The sequence below is a fragment of the Triticum urartu genome, chromosome 4A (genome assembly GCF_056163025.1).
Source record: "Triticum urartu cultivar PI428250 chromosome 4A, HENAU_Tu73, whole genome shotgun sequence".
NCBI lineage: Eukaryota > Viridiplantae > Streptophyta > Magnoliopsida > Poales > Poaceae > Triticum > Triticum urartu.
This window is the reverse complement of record NC_141876.1, coordinates 5,076,519-5,091,877: the sequence shown is the minus strand read 5'-3', so window position 1 is coordinate 5,091,877 and position 15,359 is coordinate 5,076,519. Positions and strand designations below refer to the sequence as shown.

Sequence of the window (15,359 nt, the reverse complement as noted above, 5' to 3'; positions counted from 1 at the left end):
TGTGTACGGGTGCTTCATGGGCACAAAGTGTGCATATTTGGAGAATTTATCGACCACTACTAGTATCACATCATATCCTCCTGATTTGGGTAACCCTTCGATGAAATCCAGTGATACTACTGCCCAGGGCCATTTGGGGATAGGTAGTGGTTGGAGTAGCCCTGCGGGGGACGCCCGTTCCGTTTTGGCTCTCTGACACGTGCTGCACTGGCTCACGAACTGCTGCACCATGTTCTTCAAGTTCTTCCATGCAAACAGCCTGCGCACTCGGTTGTAGGTGGCATGAAATCCTGAGTGTCCTCCCGTCGCGCTATCATGCAACGCCTAGATCAGGGAGGACTGGGTTTCGACGTCATTGCCAATCCAAATCTTGTCATTGTACTTGAGCACACCATCCTGAATAGCATATCCTTCATCGCTGGTTGGATCCAACGATAATCTGGTTAGCAATTGCTGCGCTGTAGGGTCTTGCCGATAGCTATCAGTGATGGCTTCTAGCCAGGCTGGTTTGCACACTGCCACGGCTGCCAATTCCTCAGGTATGTCATGCACTCTGCGCGACAGTGCATCGGCTGCTCGGTTGGTCACCCCTGCCTTGTACTGAATCTTGAACTGCAGCCCCACAAGTTTGGTGAAAGCCCGCTGCTGGATTGGGGTGTTTATCCTCTGGTCAGTCAAATTCAGCAAGCTCTTTTGATCCGTACGAATGGTGAATTCGGAGTGCTGCAGGTATGGACGCCAGTGATCTACTGCAAGTAATAAGGCCAGGCACTCTTTCTCATAAGCCGATAGCCCCAGGTTGCGGGGAGCGAGGGATCTGCTCAAATACGCCACGGGGTGATCATTTTGCATCAGTACAGCGCCAATGCCTGTGGCACTCACATCGGTTTCCACCACGAACCGTTTGGAAAAGTCCAGTAACGCAAGCACGGGTGCCTCGATGAGCGCTGTTTTCATAGCCTGGAAGGCTGCCTCTGTGGTGTCCGTCCAGATGAATGGCACATTCTTTTTTAAGAGGTCGTTGAGAGGGCGGCTGAGGATACCAAAATTGCGCACAAACTTGCGGTAGTATCCTGCCAATCCCAAGAATCCACGGAGTTCCTTCGCTGTTGCTGGCTGTTTCCAGGTTCTCACCGACTGCACATACTCATCCAGTGTTGCCACTCCTGCTCCACTAATTGTGTGTCCCAAATAGCTGATTTCTCGTTGGGCAAAGGAACACTTGGAACGTTTTGCGAACAGATCATTTTCCTTTAGGAGTTGAAGCACTTGACGAAGAATATCCAGATGCTGCAAGTATGTCTTCGTGTGAACTAATATGTCATCCATGAATGCAAGCACTCCATGTCGGTTCAACGGCCGGAAGACGGTGTTGATGGCACTTTGGAAAGTTGCCGGGCCTCCTGTTACCCCATACGGTAGCACCTTGAACTGAAACTGCCCCTGATGTGTCTTGAAAGCTGTTTTCGGCTCGTCTTGCTCCACCAACCGGATCTGGTGATACCCTGCCTTCAAGTCCAGCTTCGAGAACCATTCTGACCCTGCTAGCTCATCCAACAGCTCGTCAATGATCGGCAGCGAATAAGCATTCTTGACCGTGATAGCATTCAAATGCCGAAAATCCACACAAAACCGCCAAGTCTGGTCTTTCTTCTTGACCAGCAAGACTGGTGATGAAAATGGGCTTGTACTAGGCACGATCAGACCTGCGCGAAGCATCTCTTGCACTTGCTTCTCGATCTCTGTCTTCTGTTCTGGAGTATATCTATAGGGACGGATGTTAACAGGTTTTGCTCCGGGTATCAAGGGAATTGTGTGGTCCCACGACTTGTGTTTGGGTAATTCTTGAGGTTCTGAGAAGACCACTTCGTACTCTTTCAGTAGTTGTTCCACTTTCGGCATCTTGTCCGTCGTTTGCTGCCTGGGCTGTTGATCTGCCACTGGGTAGAGCGTGACCACACAGGCAACCACGTGGTCATCCACCAGCTCCTGTAATTGAGCCATGGAGATCTGGGGAACATGCTGAAGTTTGCTTTGCACCCCTTGCAACACCACTTTCTGGCCGTCTCTTTCAAACTGCAAGATTTTCTGCTCCCAATCCACCCACATTGGTCCACAGCATTGGATCCAATCCATGCCAACTATCATGTCATAACAGCCGAGCGACAAGATGCGTAAGTCCGTCTTGAATCTATGCTCCTGTGTCGTCCATTCGCAGCTCGGAATGATGCCTGCGCACTGCAAGACTCCTCCATCCGCGATCTTCACTGTGATAGGATCAACCCGCTGCACTCGCTCCTGCAGATGGTCAGCCACAGCCTCGCTAACAAATGAGTGTGAGCTCCCAGAGTCCACCAAGATGAGCACTGACTTGCCCGCAATCCTCCCCAACAATCTGATTGTGTGTGGCGTTGTCTGACCTGTTGTTGCCACCTTGGAGATACACATCAGAAATTCATCGTCAGACTCGCCATCTTGCATCTGGGGTGCTTGGTTCTCTGCTTCCAAGAGTTCGAGAAGCTCTTCTACAACGTGCAGCTGAACCATAGCTGCGCATTGCTGGCCTTGGCCCCAACGCTCGCCACACTTGAAGCACAGCCCTCGCGCGCGCCGGTAGTTGCGCAGAGCCGCGACTCGGTCTTCGCCACGCGCCCCTCTGTCGGCACGCTCACCCCGATCTGCACCGCACGCTGCATCCAGGCCCCGACGGTCCTTTGCTGCAACCGGTGGTGCTGGCAGTAGCTGACGAGCTGGAGGTGCGCCCAGTGCTAGCAACGGGCGCGGTGGAGCTCGTTGTTGTGGCACATCTTGTCGCCGAAATTCCTTCCGAGGCAACACCTCCAACAGCTCCTCCTGCATCGTAGCCAAGGAAAAAGCAGCATCCAAATCTTTTGGCTGGTGTAACATAACACCTACACGAATATCAGTACGAAGCCCTTCTAGGAAGTGTGTGGTGAAGTATAATGAATCAAAGCCAGGGTTATGTGCTAACATCTGGTGCATCAGTTCCTCAAATCTACTCATGTACTCGTGGACTGAACTAGTTTGTCTAAGACTGTGGAACTGCCTCAAGTGTGTCTGGTATTGTTCTCTGCCGAACTTGCTACACAGCACTGTGCACAGGGCCTCCCAAGTGAAGGATGCGCTCTGTGACTCCTGCAACTCCAGCCAGCAAGCCGCATTTCCCGTGAAATGCAGAGTTGCTACCCGCACCCGAAGTTCAGGTTGAACTCCGTAGACATCGAAGTACTTTTCACACCTGCTCTTCCAAAATTGCGGATTATCTCCATCAAAGGACGGAAAATCCAGTTTCGGCAAAGCCCAATTATGCTGGGCTTGCTGCCGCTGGTCAAACTCACGCCCCCCATCCCCAGATGTGCTGCTTGGAACAAGAGAGAAGGGTGGAGATTTGGACGCACCGTTGGCCGGAGGCGGCACTAGGGTGGTGACCCCCCCATGAGCCAGACCCCCGAGATCATGGATGTCGCCGTGGCCACTTGGCCCATGGTGCCCCGGGTCGACCGCTGGTGGCGGCGCGACTGTTCCCACCACTGGATCTGACACGGCGGCCGTCGGATCTGTCGTCCCCGCCGGATCCGCGAGCGCTGGATGGAGCGCGATGCGGCCCACCTGGGTGCGCAGCTCATCGAGTTGGCCTTGGAGATTGGACACCACCGGCCTCCACAGCTCGAGCGATGTCTGGATGGCCTCCAATCTGGCGTCGGTGGCCGCGCGGCTCTCCTTGACGGACTGGATCAGAGCCGCAAGTTGTTCCTCCATGGCCTTCGCCCGCTGGGCTTGTTTGGTGAGGTAGCGTGGCTTCCGTAGGTAGTCCGGCAAGTCCAAGTCGCTGAGGATCGAAGTGACCTCTGATACCAAGTGTAACGTACCTAGGGATCTAGATCTGGAGGTAGGAGGAGGGGATGAGAGGGGAACGGCGAGAGAAGGGGAATTGTATAGATAGAGGAGAGGTCAGGAAGATCAGCTTCCGGTCCAGGCAATACAATAGTCGATATCCCTCTCACGCCACACACACCGTTTACTTATACCACCCACTCATGCACGCCACAGCTGTCGACAGGCGATTCGGTCTGCTGATTCGCTTCCCAGTCTTCCAGCCCTTCGCCGTGTCTCTGACTCCGGGACCCACTAGCCCTCCGGATCCTTCTGGTTCGGTGCGGCACTCCCAGGTGGCGTGACAAAAACGTTGCTTTTTGAAGTTTTGGAACAATGCGTTCAAACATCAGCAGACTGGATGCATTTGTGGTTGTAGCTTCAAGGACACTGATTTTCATATCGAGCATCTAGCTGCAACTGTTCCATGTCGAGCATGTTCCACCGAACTCTGTTCACATCTAGCTGGAACTGTTTCATATCGAGCATATTCCTAGATTTATGCTTGAACTCGTATTTCTGATGCATCCTATTCGTAGTCTACTGATGCTAATCTCTCTTCTGGATCCGACCTTACCATGAAAAGTAGACAAGAGATGTTTGGTGGAGAGCACAAAGGTGAAAAGCCAAACTATGACACTAGTGATGGATTATTATGTAGGAGCACAAGCAGTGCAACCTATATCATGTGGGCTACCTTGCACAAATTTTCTGGCCTCAAAATTAATTTTCATAAGAGCGAATTTTTTTGCTTTGGAGATGCTGCAGAATCTGCACCTGAGTATGCTGACACTTTTGGATGCCAGCTCGAGCAGTTCCCGATTCGGTATCTGGGTATTTTCATACACTATCGGCGTTTAACTATTGCTGAGTGGAAGCACGTGGATGAGAGACTTGAGAAGCGACTAGCCAGTTGGAAAGCCAAACTCTTGTCATATGGGGGGCGATTGATATTGATCAATTCCGTCCTCGGCAACATGGTTCTATATATGTTGTCATTCTTCCATCTTCCGAATGGGGTTCTTCGGCGTCTCAATTACTTTAGATCCAGATTTTTTTGGCAGTGTGATAATGAATCCAAGAAATATCGACTGGCTAGGTGGACTGTATTATGTCGACCTAAAAGTCAAGGGGGGCTTGGAATTCAAGACCTTGAGGTTAAAAATATTGCTCTTCCCAGCAAATGGGTTTATAAACTACTCACGTATGGCAGGAAATCATTTGTAACAAGTACGCGAGATCCAAATCCGTTTCTCAAGTCTATTGGAAATCTAGTGACTCACATTTTTCGTCTTGTGTCATGAAGGCCAAGGAATTCTTTTTCCAATTTGGAACTTTCTTGGTTAGGGACGGTTCCTAGGCTGGATTCTTGGAAGACACCTGGCTAGGGACCACACCACCAATGGTGCAATACCCGATCTTGTATAGGATTGTTAGACATAAATTTGTTACCATCACACAAGTTTTGGGGCAACAAAACCCTGATATTTCTTTCCATAGGGAACTTTTAGGACCTCGCCTGGCAGCTTGGAATGAGTTACTCATACGTTTTGAGGCTATTCAGTTGTCAGATGAACCGGGCATCTTTTGATGGAAGTTGCATCAGAATGGCAAGTTTACAGTCAAATTCATGTATGATGCAATGGTTCATTGTGATCATCCGGTTGATAACAGGAAATTGTGGAAGCTTATAATCCCTTTAAGACTGAAGATATTCCTCTGTTTCCTAAACAGAGGGGTCATCTTAACTAGAGATAAGCTGGCACGATGCAACTGGCAAGGCACCAAGACATGTGTCTTTTGCCAACATGACGAGTCTATTAAACTCTTATATATGATGCTGAAAATTGATACACATGATTCAGTGTGGTGCTCAATTATATATATGGTCCTTGAAGTAGCCTGGCTCTAATTAAAACATAAAGACAGGACAGAAGTGACTTGACATTCATTTATTGCAGGTCATCTCTCTCATGTGGCACATTCACTTGACAACTACTCCAGCCATATATGCGATTGGAGAGGTGGAGCCAAGTGAGGCTAGCTAGGTGGTGAAAGAGGATGATGGAGAGCATAAACAAATCAGTTTTGCTTGGTTGTAAGATTAGTTCAGCATTCTGTAGTTTAGATAGGAGTGGGATGCATCAAGAATAAGAGCTCAACTAAACAATCCTGTCAATGGATTCATTTCTATGTACAGTTTGCCAACACCTTTCACCGAGAGCGTCAAGCCTTTCTGTCCTATGGATCTTGCATGCCGCTGGAGACGCGGGAACCGCAGGGCATGCGGAAGACAGTCAAATCTCGCAGAGTAAGCAGGACAATCAGGGGATAGAAGTACACCTATCGCTGTCAACAGGTTGATAGTGATCATCAAGGTTTTGGTTACCGAATCAGGAAATTTTAACGAGGGGGACTGGTAAACGTGGTTACCATGGTTACCGAGAAATACCGAGAATATTTCAAACGAATTATAGTTGAATTTTGAATTCAAATAAGTGAATGAACAAACATTATAGTTGATTTTTGAATTCAAATAAGTGAATGAACAAACATTCAAACTAGAGACCTCTCAAAACAGGAACTAGGTTGCTACCAACACGTCAAAACCAACGCTGATGGGATTAATTAGATCCTACGTACTTTTTGCTTGGTACGAGGATTTACCAAGGGGCACGGAAATACGTGGATTTACCGAGGGGCACGGATATACGTGGTAACCATGGGAAATCTTAAAATTTCGACCGGTAACAAAAGCCTTGGTGATCATACGTCAGAAAATTTCAGCCTAAAAGAATAGGAATTCACACACCTACTCGGAGGGGCTTTTAGGCACCAACATAGAAGTGAAATCTAGGGTAAAGACATATGATTGCTTCCAAATGTGTGGATCAATATATTTTTCCATTGGAATGTATAAGTCAGTTCTGCACAAATATTTAATCTCTGTTTTGTATTTACATGTACTAGCTATTATTATTGAAGCATTTTTTTAGAGAAATTTTAAGATGGTGCAACTTACATGATAGGGAGGTGATACTATGAGATAAGAGGATTATTTATTCCTAGCCATCAATCCCTTGAGGGTAAATTCGACTGACAAAATATAGTAAGTAAAAAAAGGACATGGAGTGCTCTTTACTAAATTGATGTTCTCTCATTAGAATTTTTTTCCCTATATGCATGCATGGCAGGTCCGACATTGCCAGTGGAGAGTGAGTATTCCACCATATGCCATGCATGAGTTGGCATGTAGGATTTGTTCTAGTTTATTGTGTTTTTTTTACTGGTTCTGAGCCAGCAATTCCAACAGAAATAACTCCGAATTAGTTTTTTTTTTCGAAAAGGAACTCCGAATTAGTTACTTGTATCTCTTCACAATAGACGGCATAGTCATCCCATATATACTCATCCTTCTACATGCAGCAACAATGCAATAAAAGGCAAAGCTTTGATTTAATTTCAAATACATATTTTGTCTTGATCTCCTCTGAAGGGCAATCTATGGGCTATATATATATATATATATATATATATATATATATATATATATATATATATATATATATATATATATATATATATATATATATAGGTAAATTATGTGGGGCACCTAGGTGCTTGGGCACCTAGGTCCCAATATAGCAAGTCATATTTGGACATAGTGACCTTCCAAATTTTGTTTGCATGCACTACAACTATCAACGGTCAATAATTGCTTTCCAAAAAATTAATATACTATTGGTTTCCTAATATAATTCCTTTCCAAATAAAAATGATACGTATGTACACTCTTATTTTTTAAGGTATCGGATATGACAAAATATGTAATGTTAGCCCAAATGTTTGTATGTATATTAAGGATATTCTTATTCATTTTTCTAAAATTTAACTTTTCAAGGTATCTAGTATCTTTAACTTAAGGCCGGGTCATATTTTTACTGCTTATATTTCTATACAAATTACGGTGACCAAATAATATAAACTACGATCCTAATTACTTTTTTACTTGTAAGAATATATGATACCCACGCATGATTTTTCCCTACATACATATACCCATGCAAGAAAATATATTGCGGACTCTGGGTATATACATACACAAAAATCAAATGGATACGTACTAAATATTCTAGGTATATATACACAAAAAGTATAATGTGTTACATACTAAATATTCTAGGTATATACCTACTAAAAAATTCTAATGAGTGCGTGTCAAGTAAACGAATCCGTACATACCTAATCTAATTGGTACGAACTAAATATTCTGGGTATATACATAGAAAAAAATCTATTTGTGTACGTACTAAATATTCTAGGTATAAACATAGATAAAAATCTAATACGTACGTACTAAATATTCTGGGTATGATAGTCACGCATGATTTTCTCCCTACGTACATATACCCATGCAAGAAAATATATTGCGTAATTTGGGTATATACATACACAAAAATCTAATTTAAAGGTACTAAATATTCTAGGTGTATACATACACAAAAAATATAATGTGTTACATACTAAATATTCTAAGTGTATACATACACAAAAAATATAATGCATTACATACTAAATATTCTAGGTATATGCCTAAAAATCTAATGAGTATGTACCAAATAAACGAATCCGTACAGACCTAAGCTAATTGGTATGTAATAAATATTCTGGATATTTAGATAGATAAAAATCTAATGCGTACGTACCAAATATTATGGGTATATACATATAAAAATCTAACGGGTACATACTAAATAAATGAATTCATACATACCTAGTTCGTACATGTATGAAATAAATATCTATATACCTAATGTTTAGTTTTTTTTCCTTCTAAAGTTATGTCACCATGCATGGCGTGTTTAATGACATCCATTAAATGATACACGTCATAATTGTTTCCGAATTGGCAGTTATTAATGGATTGACCAGTTACCTTATATACCTATCACAATAGCACGCATCTAAATGCAATCAAATGGTGGAAAAGCAAGGAGCCTGGACACCTAGGTGCCCCAAACGGTCGTTCTATATATATATATATATATGTGTGTGTGTGTGTGTGTGTGTGTGTGTGTGTGTGTGTGTGTGTGTGTGTGTGGCGTCGGTGTGCAAACACTTTTTCAGAGTTCAATGGTGTGGCATCTACCTACTGGCACAGTATATATATATATATATATATATATATATATATATATATATATATATATATATATATATATATATATATAGAGAGAGAGAGAGAGAGAGAGAGAGAGGAGATCAAGACAAAATATGTATTTGAAATTAAATCAAAGCTTTGCCTTTTATTGCATTGTTGCTACATGTAGAAGGATGAGCTTAGCTAGTCGATGTAGCTTGGAAGATAGGGTCTATATATGTAGAGTCTATATATGTAGATAGGAAAAACCATGGATGATAGACCCCACACTGCTAGTACAGAGGGAGTTACATAGACTAGTGTCTAGTCTATTCAGTACTATGTACAAGTAAACAATGCATGCCAGGTCACACATTGTCACAGAGAGGTACTATTCCATCACTTGCCCTGGGGATGAGTGGCATGTGGGATTTTTTCCCAAATTGTTGTGATTATTTATTGGTTCTGGCGCAATAATTCCAAAAGAAATAACTCCAACTTAATTCCTCGATAGCTCTTCACAACATACTACATGGTCATCCTATATATACACAATTTATTAATGGCAACCCACATCAATTTATAATTCACCACGCTTACCATAAAACTAAGAGAAGATTATACACAATTACAGTCATGTATGTAAGTATGTGTCCTTTTAGGTGCATGCATGTAATTGAATAAGTGTTGTGTCTACATGCTACTGCCCATTTGTCTAATACTAGCACATCTGGATATTATTAATTATAGAAAGAAAAAATAAACTTCGGTATGTATGCATGCATATATAGATTTGAAATGCATGCGAGGACTAATCGAGGAGGTGAACCTGCCTGCCTGTCTGGTGAGGAGGAGGAGCCTGAGTAGGACGTATGCCTTTACGCTACCCGTGAAGGAATGGTCGGATTCGTTTGGAATGGTTTGGATCCGCACGTGCCGGGCCCGCCTCCAAATATTGACATATCCCTTTCCCACCCTCTCCTTTTTAAACCCTCCGACTCCCCCCGCCTTCTCCTTCAACCTCACCAACTCAGGATGGGAATGGGTCGGGTAGGCCCGCTGGGTCGCTGACCCGACCCAAAAATTTGAGGCCAATGGGTCAAGTGGGTCGGTCTCAAACGAGAATTGGGTCAACAGGGCCGGCATCGGGTGACCCGCTGGGTCAGCAGGGTCGGCCCATCTTATAGCTTATAATCACACACCAGCTGCAATCTTCATCGCGCCAGTACCCGATTATGCGACGTAGTCTGTCATATAATTTCTGGTAAATGCTCGCATGTGTGTCTTTTTGTCAAGGGGTCTTCAGTTGCATGTCAACCATCGACTCGTAACTAGGGGTGTGTGTTCTTGAGGACTCCCAGCTGCAAGTTGACCATCGACTCGCAACTAGGGTGTGTGTGTATCAACAGCAAAATTGTCTTATATGTTTCAGCATGCATACGTATAAACCACAAGTAGATGGTTTGATTTTTTTGCTCGTTACAAATCTGTTTGCCGCCTCCCTACTAGCTAGCATGCAGGGCATGTACCAGGTGCACCGCCTCGTCCTCCTTTGATGTAGGATCACTGGTACTCACTTGTACTGCTACTTACTTGTAACCCCAATCGGAGGAATACAGGGTGCGATGTTCTCTTAGCTGTGCTTACGTTCTAGCATTTCTGCTAAGCATGTAATTTTATTAGTTATTACACTCAGATTCCATTATAAATTGTCCCTAATTTTAACATTTTATTTATCCACAAAAACAATGTAAAGCAAAAAAATCTGGGTCGACCCAAAATACCCATCAGGCCAACGAGGCCATTGACAATTTTTATATGGGTCGACCCATGGCTTCTTAAATTGGCCTTGGGGCCACAGGGGCCGGGTCCAAGGCCAGGTCTGGGTCGGCCCGTTCCCATCATGATCACCAACATCCATCGATCAGCATCACCACCACTTCATTCTCCCCCCGCCTTCCCTCCTCTGATCAGCTCCACCATCGACCACTGATTTGCTAGCTAGCTAGGGTTACTTACTACTTCATTTCTCACTACTAGTAGTTGAGATCATGGAGGGCGGAGAGGGATCCGGTGCCGGCGAGCCGACCAAGTACCGCGGGGTGCGGCGCCGGCCGTGGGGCAAGTACGCGGCGGAGATCCGTGACTCGAGCCGGCACGGCGTGCGCATGTGGCTTGGCACCTTTGACACCGCCGAGGAGGCCGCGGCCGCCTACGACCGCTCCGCCTACTCCATGCGCGGCCGCAACGCCGTGCTCAACTTCCCCGACCGGGCGCACGTCTACGAGGCAGAGGCCAGGCGCCAGGGCCAGGGTTCTTCATCGTCGGCCGCGAGGCAGCAGCATCAGCAGCAGGGGCAGAGCGGGGTGATCGAGTTCGAGTACCTGGACGACGACGTGCTGCAGTCCATGCTCCACGACCACGACAAATCCAACAAGTAGCTACTAGATCGATCGATCATCGACCGCCTACTGTACCATCCATGCAACATCAGCCTGCCTGCGCGGGCGCGGGCGCGGGTGCAACCTAGCTAGGTATGCATTCCGGCCATATGCTTACTACGTATGTACGTATATTATGTATCTACGAGAGCCTACGAGCTCATCGACGATCGTGGTGCATTGTGATGAGGATTCCATCGACTCGGCCCTCTACCATATATTTGATGGGTCGATCGATTAATTTGCGGTCAATAATCCAATGGATGATATGGGCTTTCAGTCTCAAATGCATGACACAATCGCAATGCCTGCATTTTCAGTTATTACAGTATGCTTAATTAATTAATCGACTTGTATCATCAACACACATATGCATCATATATCTCAACATCAACACATATACTGTGAACGCATCCTCGTACTTCCTGGCGGTATTCAATGTTGGGGAATTAAATCAAATCGCCTGCTAGCTTGTTAGTCACACATGCACACGTAGGTACTCGATTACCGGGCCGGTCGGAGAGGTATGGAACCTACCTGGAAGCTTCTTAATTTCATATGCATTGCATAATAAGTAGGGCTGGCTGCTAACAGCTGAAAGTTCGATCGATGAAAGCAATCAAATATGCATGTCACCGATCGCCGCCGGTCCGGTCCCGGCCGAGAGAAAGTAGTACGTACGGCTGGCTGGAGCCACAGTCTAGGGCTCCTTTGATTCAAAGGAATTCCGTGGGAATTTTGGAGGGTTAGAATCCTTAGGATTTTTTCCTATATTTGTCGTTTGATTCACAGGATTGAATCCTATAAGATTTGTTCCTCTGGAATCAAGTGTACTATATTTCATTAGAAATCTAGCATTCACTCCAACCTCTTTTTTCAATTCCTTTGTTTTTCCTGTAGCATCAAACACTCTATGCTAATCATGTAGGATTTAAGTGGACATGCCACTAAAATCCTGTATTTTCCCTATTCCCGCGTTTTGAAAATCCTGCAAATCAAAGGGGGCCCTAATCTAGCTTCAACAGTCGACCGCCCAGAATGCACTCCGTCCATGAGAATTCATTCAGGGGCTGCGATGGAGCAACCGTACGTGCATGAAGCTTCTCGGAAGTCGGAACCTGCCTGCCTGCTTTCATTCCGGCCGTCACTACCATTACGTTCACCAACACATATGTACACAGCACACCTCTGCTCTGCTGGTAGATCATCAATTACCTGCGCGCTGAAACCAACATGGAGAAACATGTCATGTGTAACTGCACCAACTCAATCTCCTACTGCATCAATTAATTACTCAGTGTACTCCATCCTAGCTACAATTTAAATCAAGCACTAACAAATTATATGCACCCGCTGATTGTCAAAATTTAAGGTGATGCATGGTTTATTCTACTATATATGTGCCATTGTGCCAACATGTATGCACTTGTTGTTTATATGTGGCAAGTATAGACCCCGGCCAGGAAATTTTGAGAAAACCATCACATAAATATATGGATTGTTTTATTTAACCTCCATTTTCAAACTTTGGTGTTCAAATTTCTTCTTTCAAATATAACAACAATACCCGCAATGGTGGGCTCATAATTAGATTTCGGTGTCGGGGGCCTAATACTTTAACGGGGACGCTCCTTTTGCACCGGAGATGACAAAATATGCACATGGGCCTTGATTGACGAGGATTCAACAGAGCATCTCATCGCCAATAACTTGTCGGGTGCTAAGTAGTGGCGTTCTCTGCTAAAGGAAACACTATTGCATGTTTACTTCATATCACAATGATGTAGAGGCCGGGGGTCTACCTCCTTTCCAAAAAAACTATTAGCTTTGTCAAAGTCTTGGTGACATTTTGGGGAGTGTCTACAGAAAAATGACCCGTGAGCATGTGTACCAGCAAGAACCCACTCTCTAGTCTCTACAATAGTCTTCATGCCAAAATTCCTCATAAACCACACCATGATTTGGGAGACTACAATGCCAAAGAAGCCGAAGCTACATGCGAGGTGAAGCTCGAAGGTGCTCCTTGGTGAAGTTGAAGGAAAGAAAATCAACGTTACGTGGACGCAGCTATTTCACGCTCGGCCTCAAAGGCAGCCGCGACAACAATTTGTCGGTATCAGCATGTGATTTAGCTATGGTCTGCAGTGAAGTGCCATACTTAGCGTTTGATTTTCACTTAAATCATGTGTATGTAATGTCAAATTGTTTGGCAGTAGTGAGGGATATCAACTCGGGCTCCCTCTACCCATAAAGTGTACCTCACTTTCCTAGAGTAGAGTTTGGACATTAAGGAACTATTGGAAGCTTCTTATCTTTGGAAACCTTTTGTTGCCAATATAGCTTTTCCCAACCATGCTTGATAGTGATCATGTGAAGCCATGTGTTTGTGTTGAGCCCAGCCAGGAGTTGTGCGAGTCATCATCATTTTCCAGGTTCAGTTGCACAGTTTGCAGGCAACATATGAAACAATGAATGAAAAACCCAATGCACAATGTTCAATGATATACTACATCATGTTTTTAACTTTTCATGCATATTTGTTACAAGCAGTGCTAAATACAAAGAATATATGATGCAGTTGTGATATTACAAAGTACGCATTCATTGTTTGTTGATTGTTTTAACCCGCATGAAATGAAATGCATATTTGACCATGAAAACCCTGATATATGAGTACCACAAAAGATTCGAGAAAAATCCTTATATGTACCTCCTAGACTCCAGGCCATTCTATTTAGTTAAATATAAGATAGGAAATATACACTCAAAAGTACCCTATTTCTTTAAACCTGCACCTAACATAGACAATCATACACTAGAAACACTCATCAACATATTTATTAGATGGTATGATTTAGAGCTCCTTGTGAATATATTTAACGATATGCAAATAGACAATAAGATACATATATACACTATTACTCATCTTTGAAACAAATTAATATAATGATGCATACAAATTTCCCTATATTATTTTTCTTACATACATTAGAGTTAGCCAAATAATTTTAAAGATGGTGTTTCAAAAGAGAAACAATTTACATAAATTTTCTGGAAAAAGTGGAAGTGTTGCAATGATTGATTTATAATTGTATCTTAATATTTTAGTGATATTGAACTATGTTAAGTGTAATAAGAAACTATACTTGAAGAAGACCTTCATTTTCTTTGTTTGGCAATAAAACAACTCACATCTTATTTGATCCCCTACAAGCCAAAATCCCCTCCAATCCACTCCTATCCCCTTGGGAGGAGGATTAAACGAAGAAGGCCTTGAGTGAAATCAAATCAAATCTCCCATGAAGCCATTCGGTCACGTGAAAGCGATGGGCCTGCAAAGCGATGCCCAGCCCTGCTTTCGCCCGTTTCCCACCCGGCCTCTTTTGAGCATTTGTTGGATAGAGCGACTAGCTGGGTGGGCTGGGCGCCATGAGTATTCAGTTCATGGATGAGCGACCCCAAGTACAGGAGCTCATCACCACGCCACCGTCCAACCACGTTCACCACGCCACCCCTACCCCATCGCAGCATCATCACCACGCGGAGCCTTTCCGGTTTCAGCAAAGGAGTTAAAACCATTATTACATATGGCGTTTTATCCCAAACGGACACTAGATGGGTTATGGATGGGTCGTGGTGTTTCCTTCTCTCTTTAAATAATCAGAGGACACGCCGGGCCCGTCTGATCACGGAGCCCCGTTGAAAAGTACACAGATGTGGCCAAAGTCCACGTGACGGCCACAGGTTACACACGGCCACAGGATACACAACGTCCTGTTCTCCATGTCCTCACCCTCACATGGCACGCACGCACGCCAAGGCCCATGCTTGCACACTAAAATACTACAGAGTCATCCTATATATACACAATTTATAATTGTGCC

General features: G+C 44.4%; 2 protein-coding genes across 2 annotated transcripts; one reads left to right on the top strand and one right to left on the bottom strand.

The window, feature by feature from the left end:
* Positions 1 to 324: 324 nt before the first annotated feature.
* On the bottom strand, positions 325 to 3,780 carry LOC147974292 (uncharacterized). Its single transcript, XM_087519993.1, has one exon. The coding sequence runs from the start codon at positions 3,778 to 3,780 to the stop codon at positions 325 to 327; it is 3,456 nt and encodes a 1,151-aa protein (XP_087376119.1).
* Positions 3,781 to 11,085: 7,305 nt separating this feature from the next.
* LOC147974291 (ethylene-responsive transcription factor ERF096-like) lies at positions 11,086 to 11,475 on the top strand. Its single transcript, XM_087519433.1, has one exon. It carries the CDS (start codon positions 11,086 to 11,088, stop codon positions 11,473 to 11,475), a length of 390 nt encoding a protein of 129 aa, XP_087375559.1.
* The last annotated feature ends 3,884 nt before the right edge of the window (positions 11,476 to 15,359 follow it).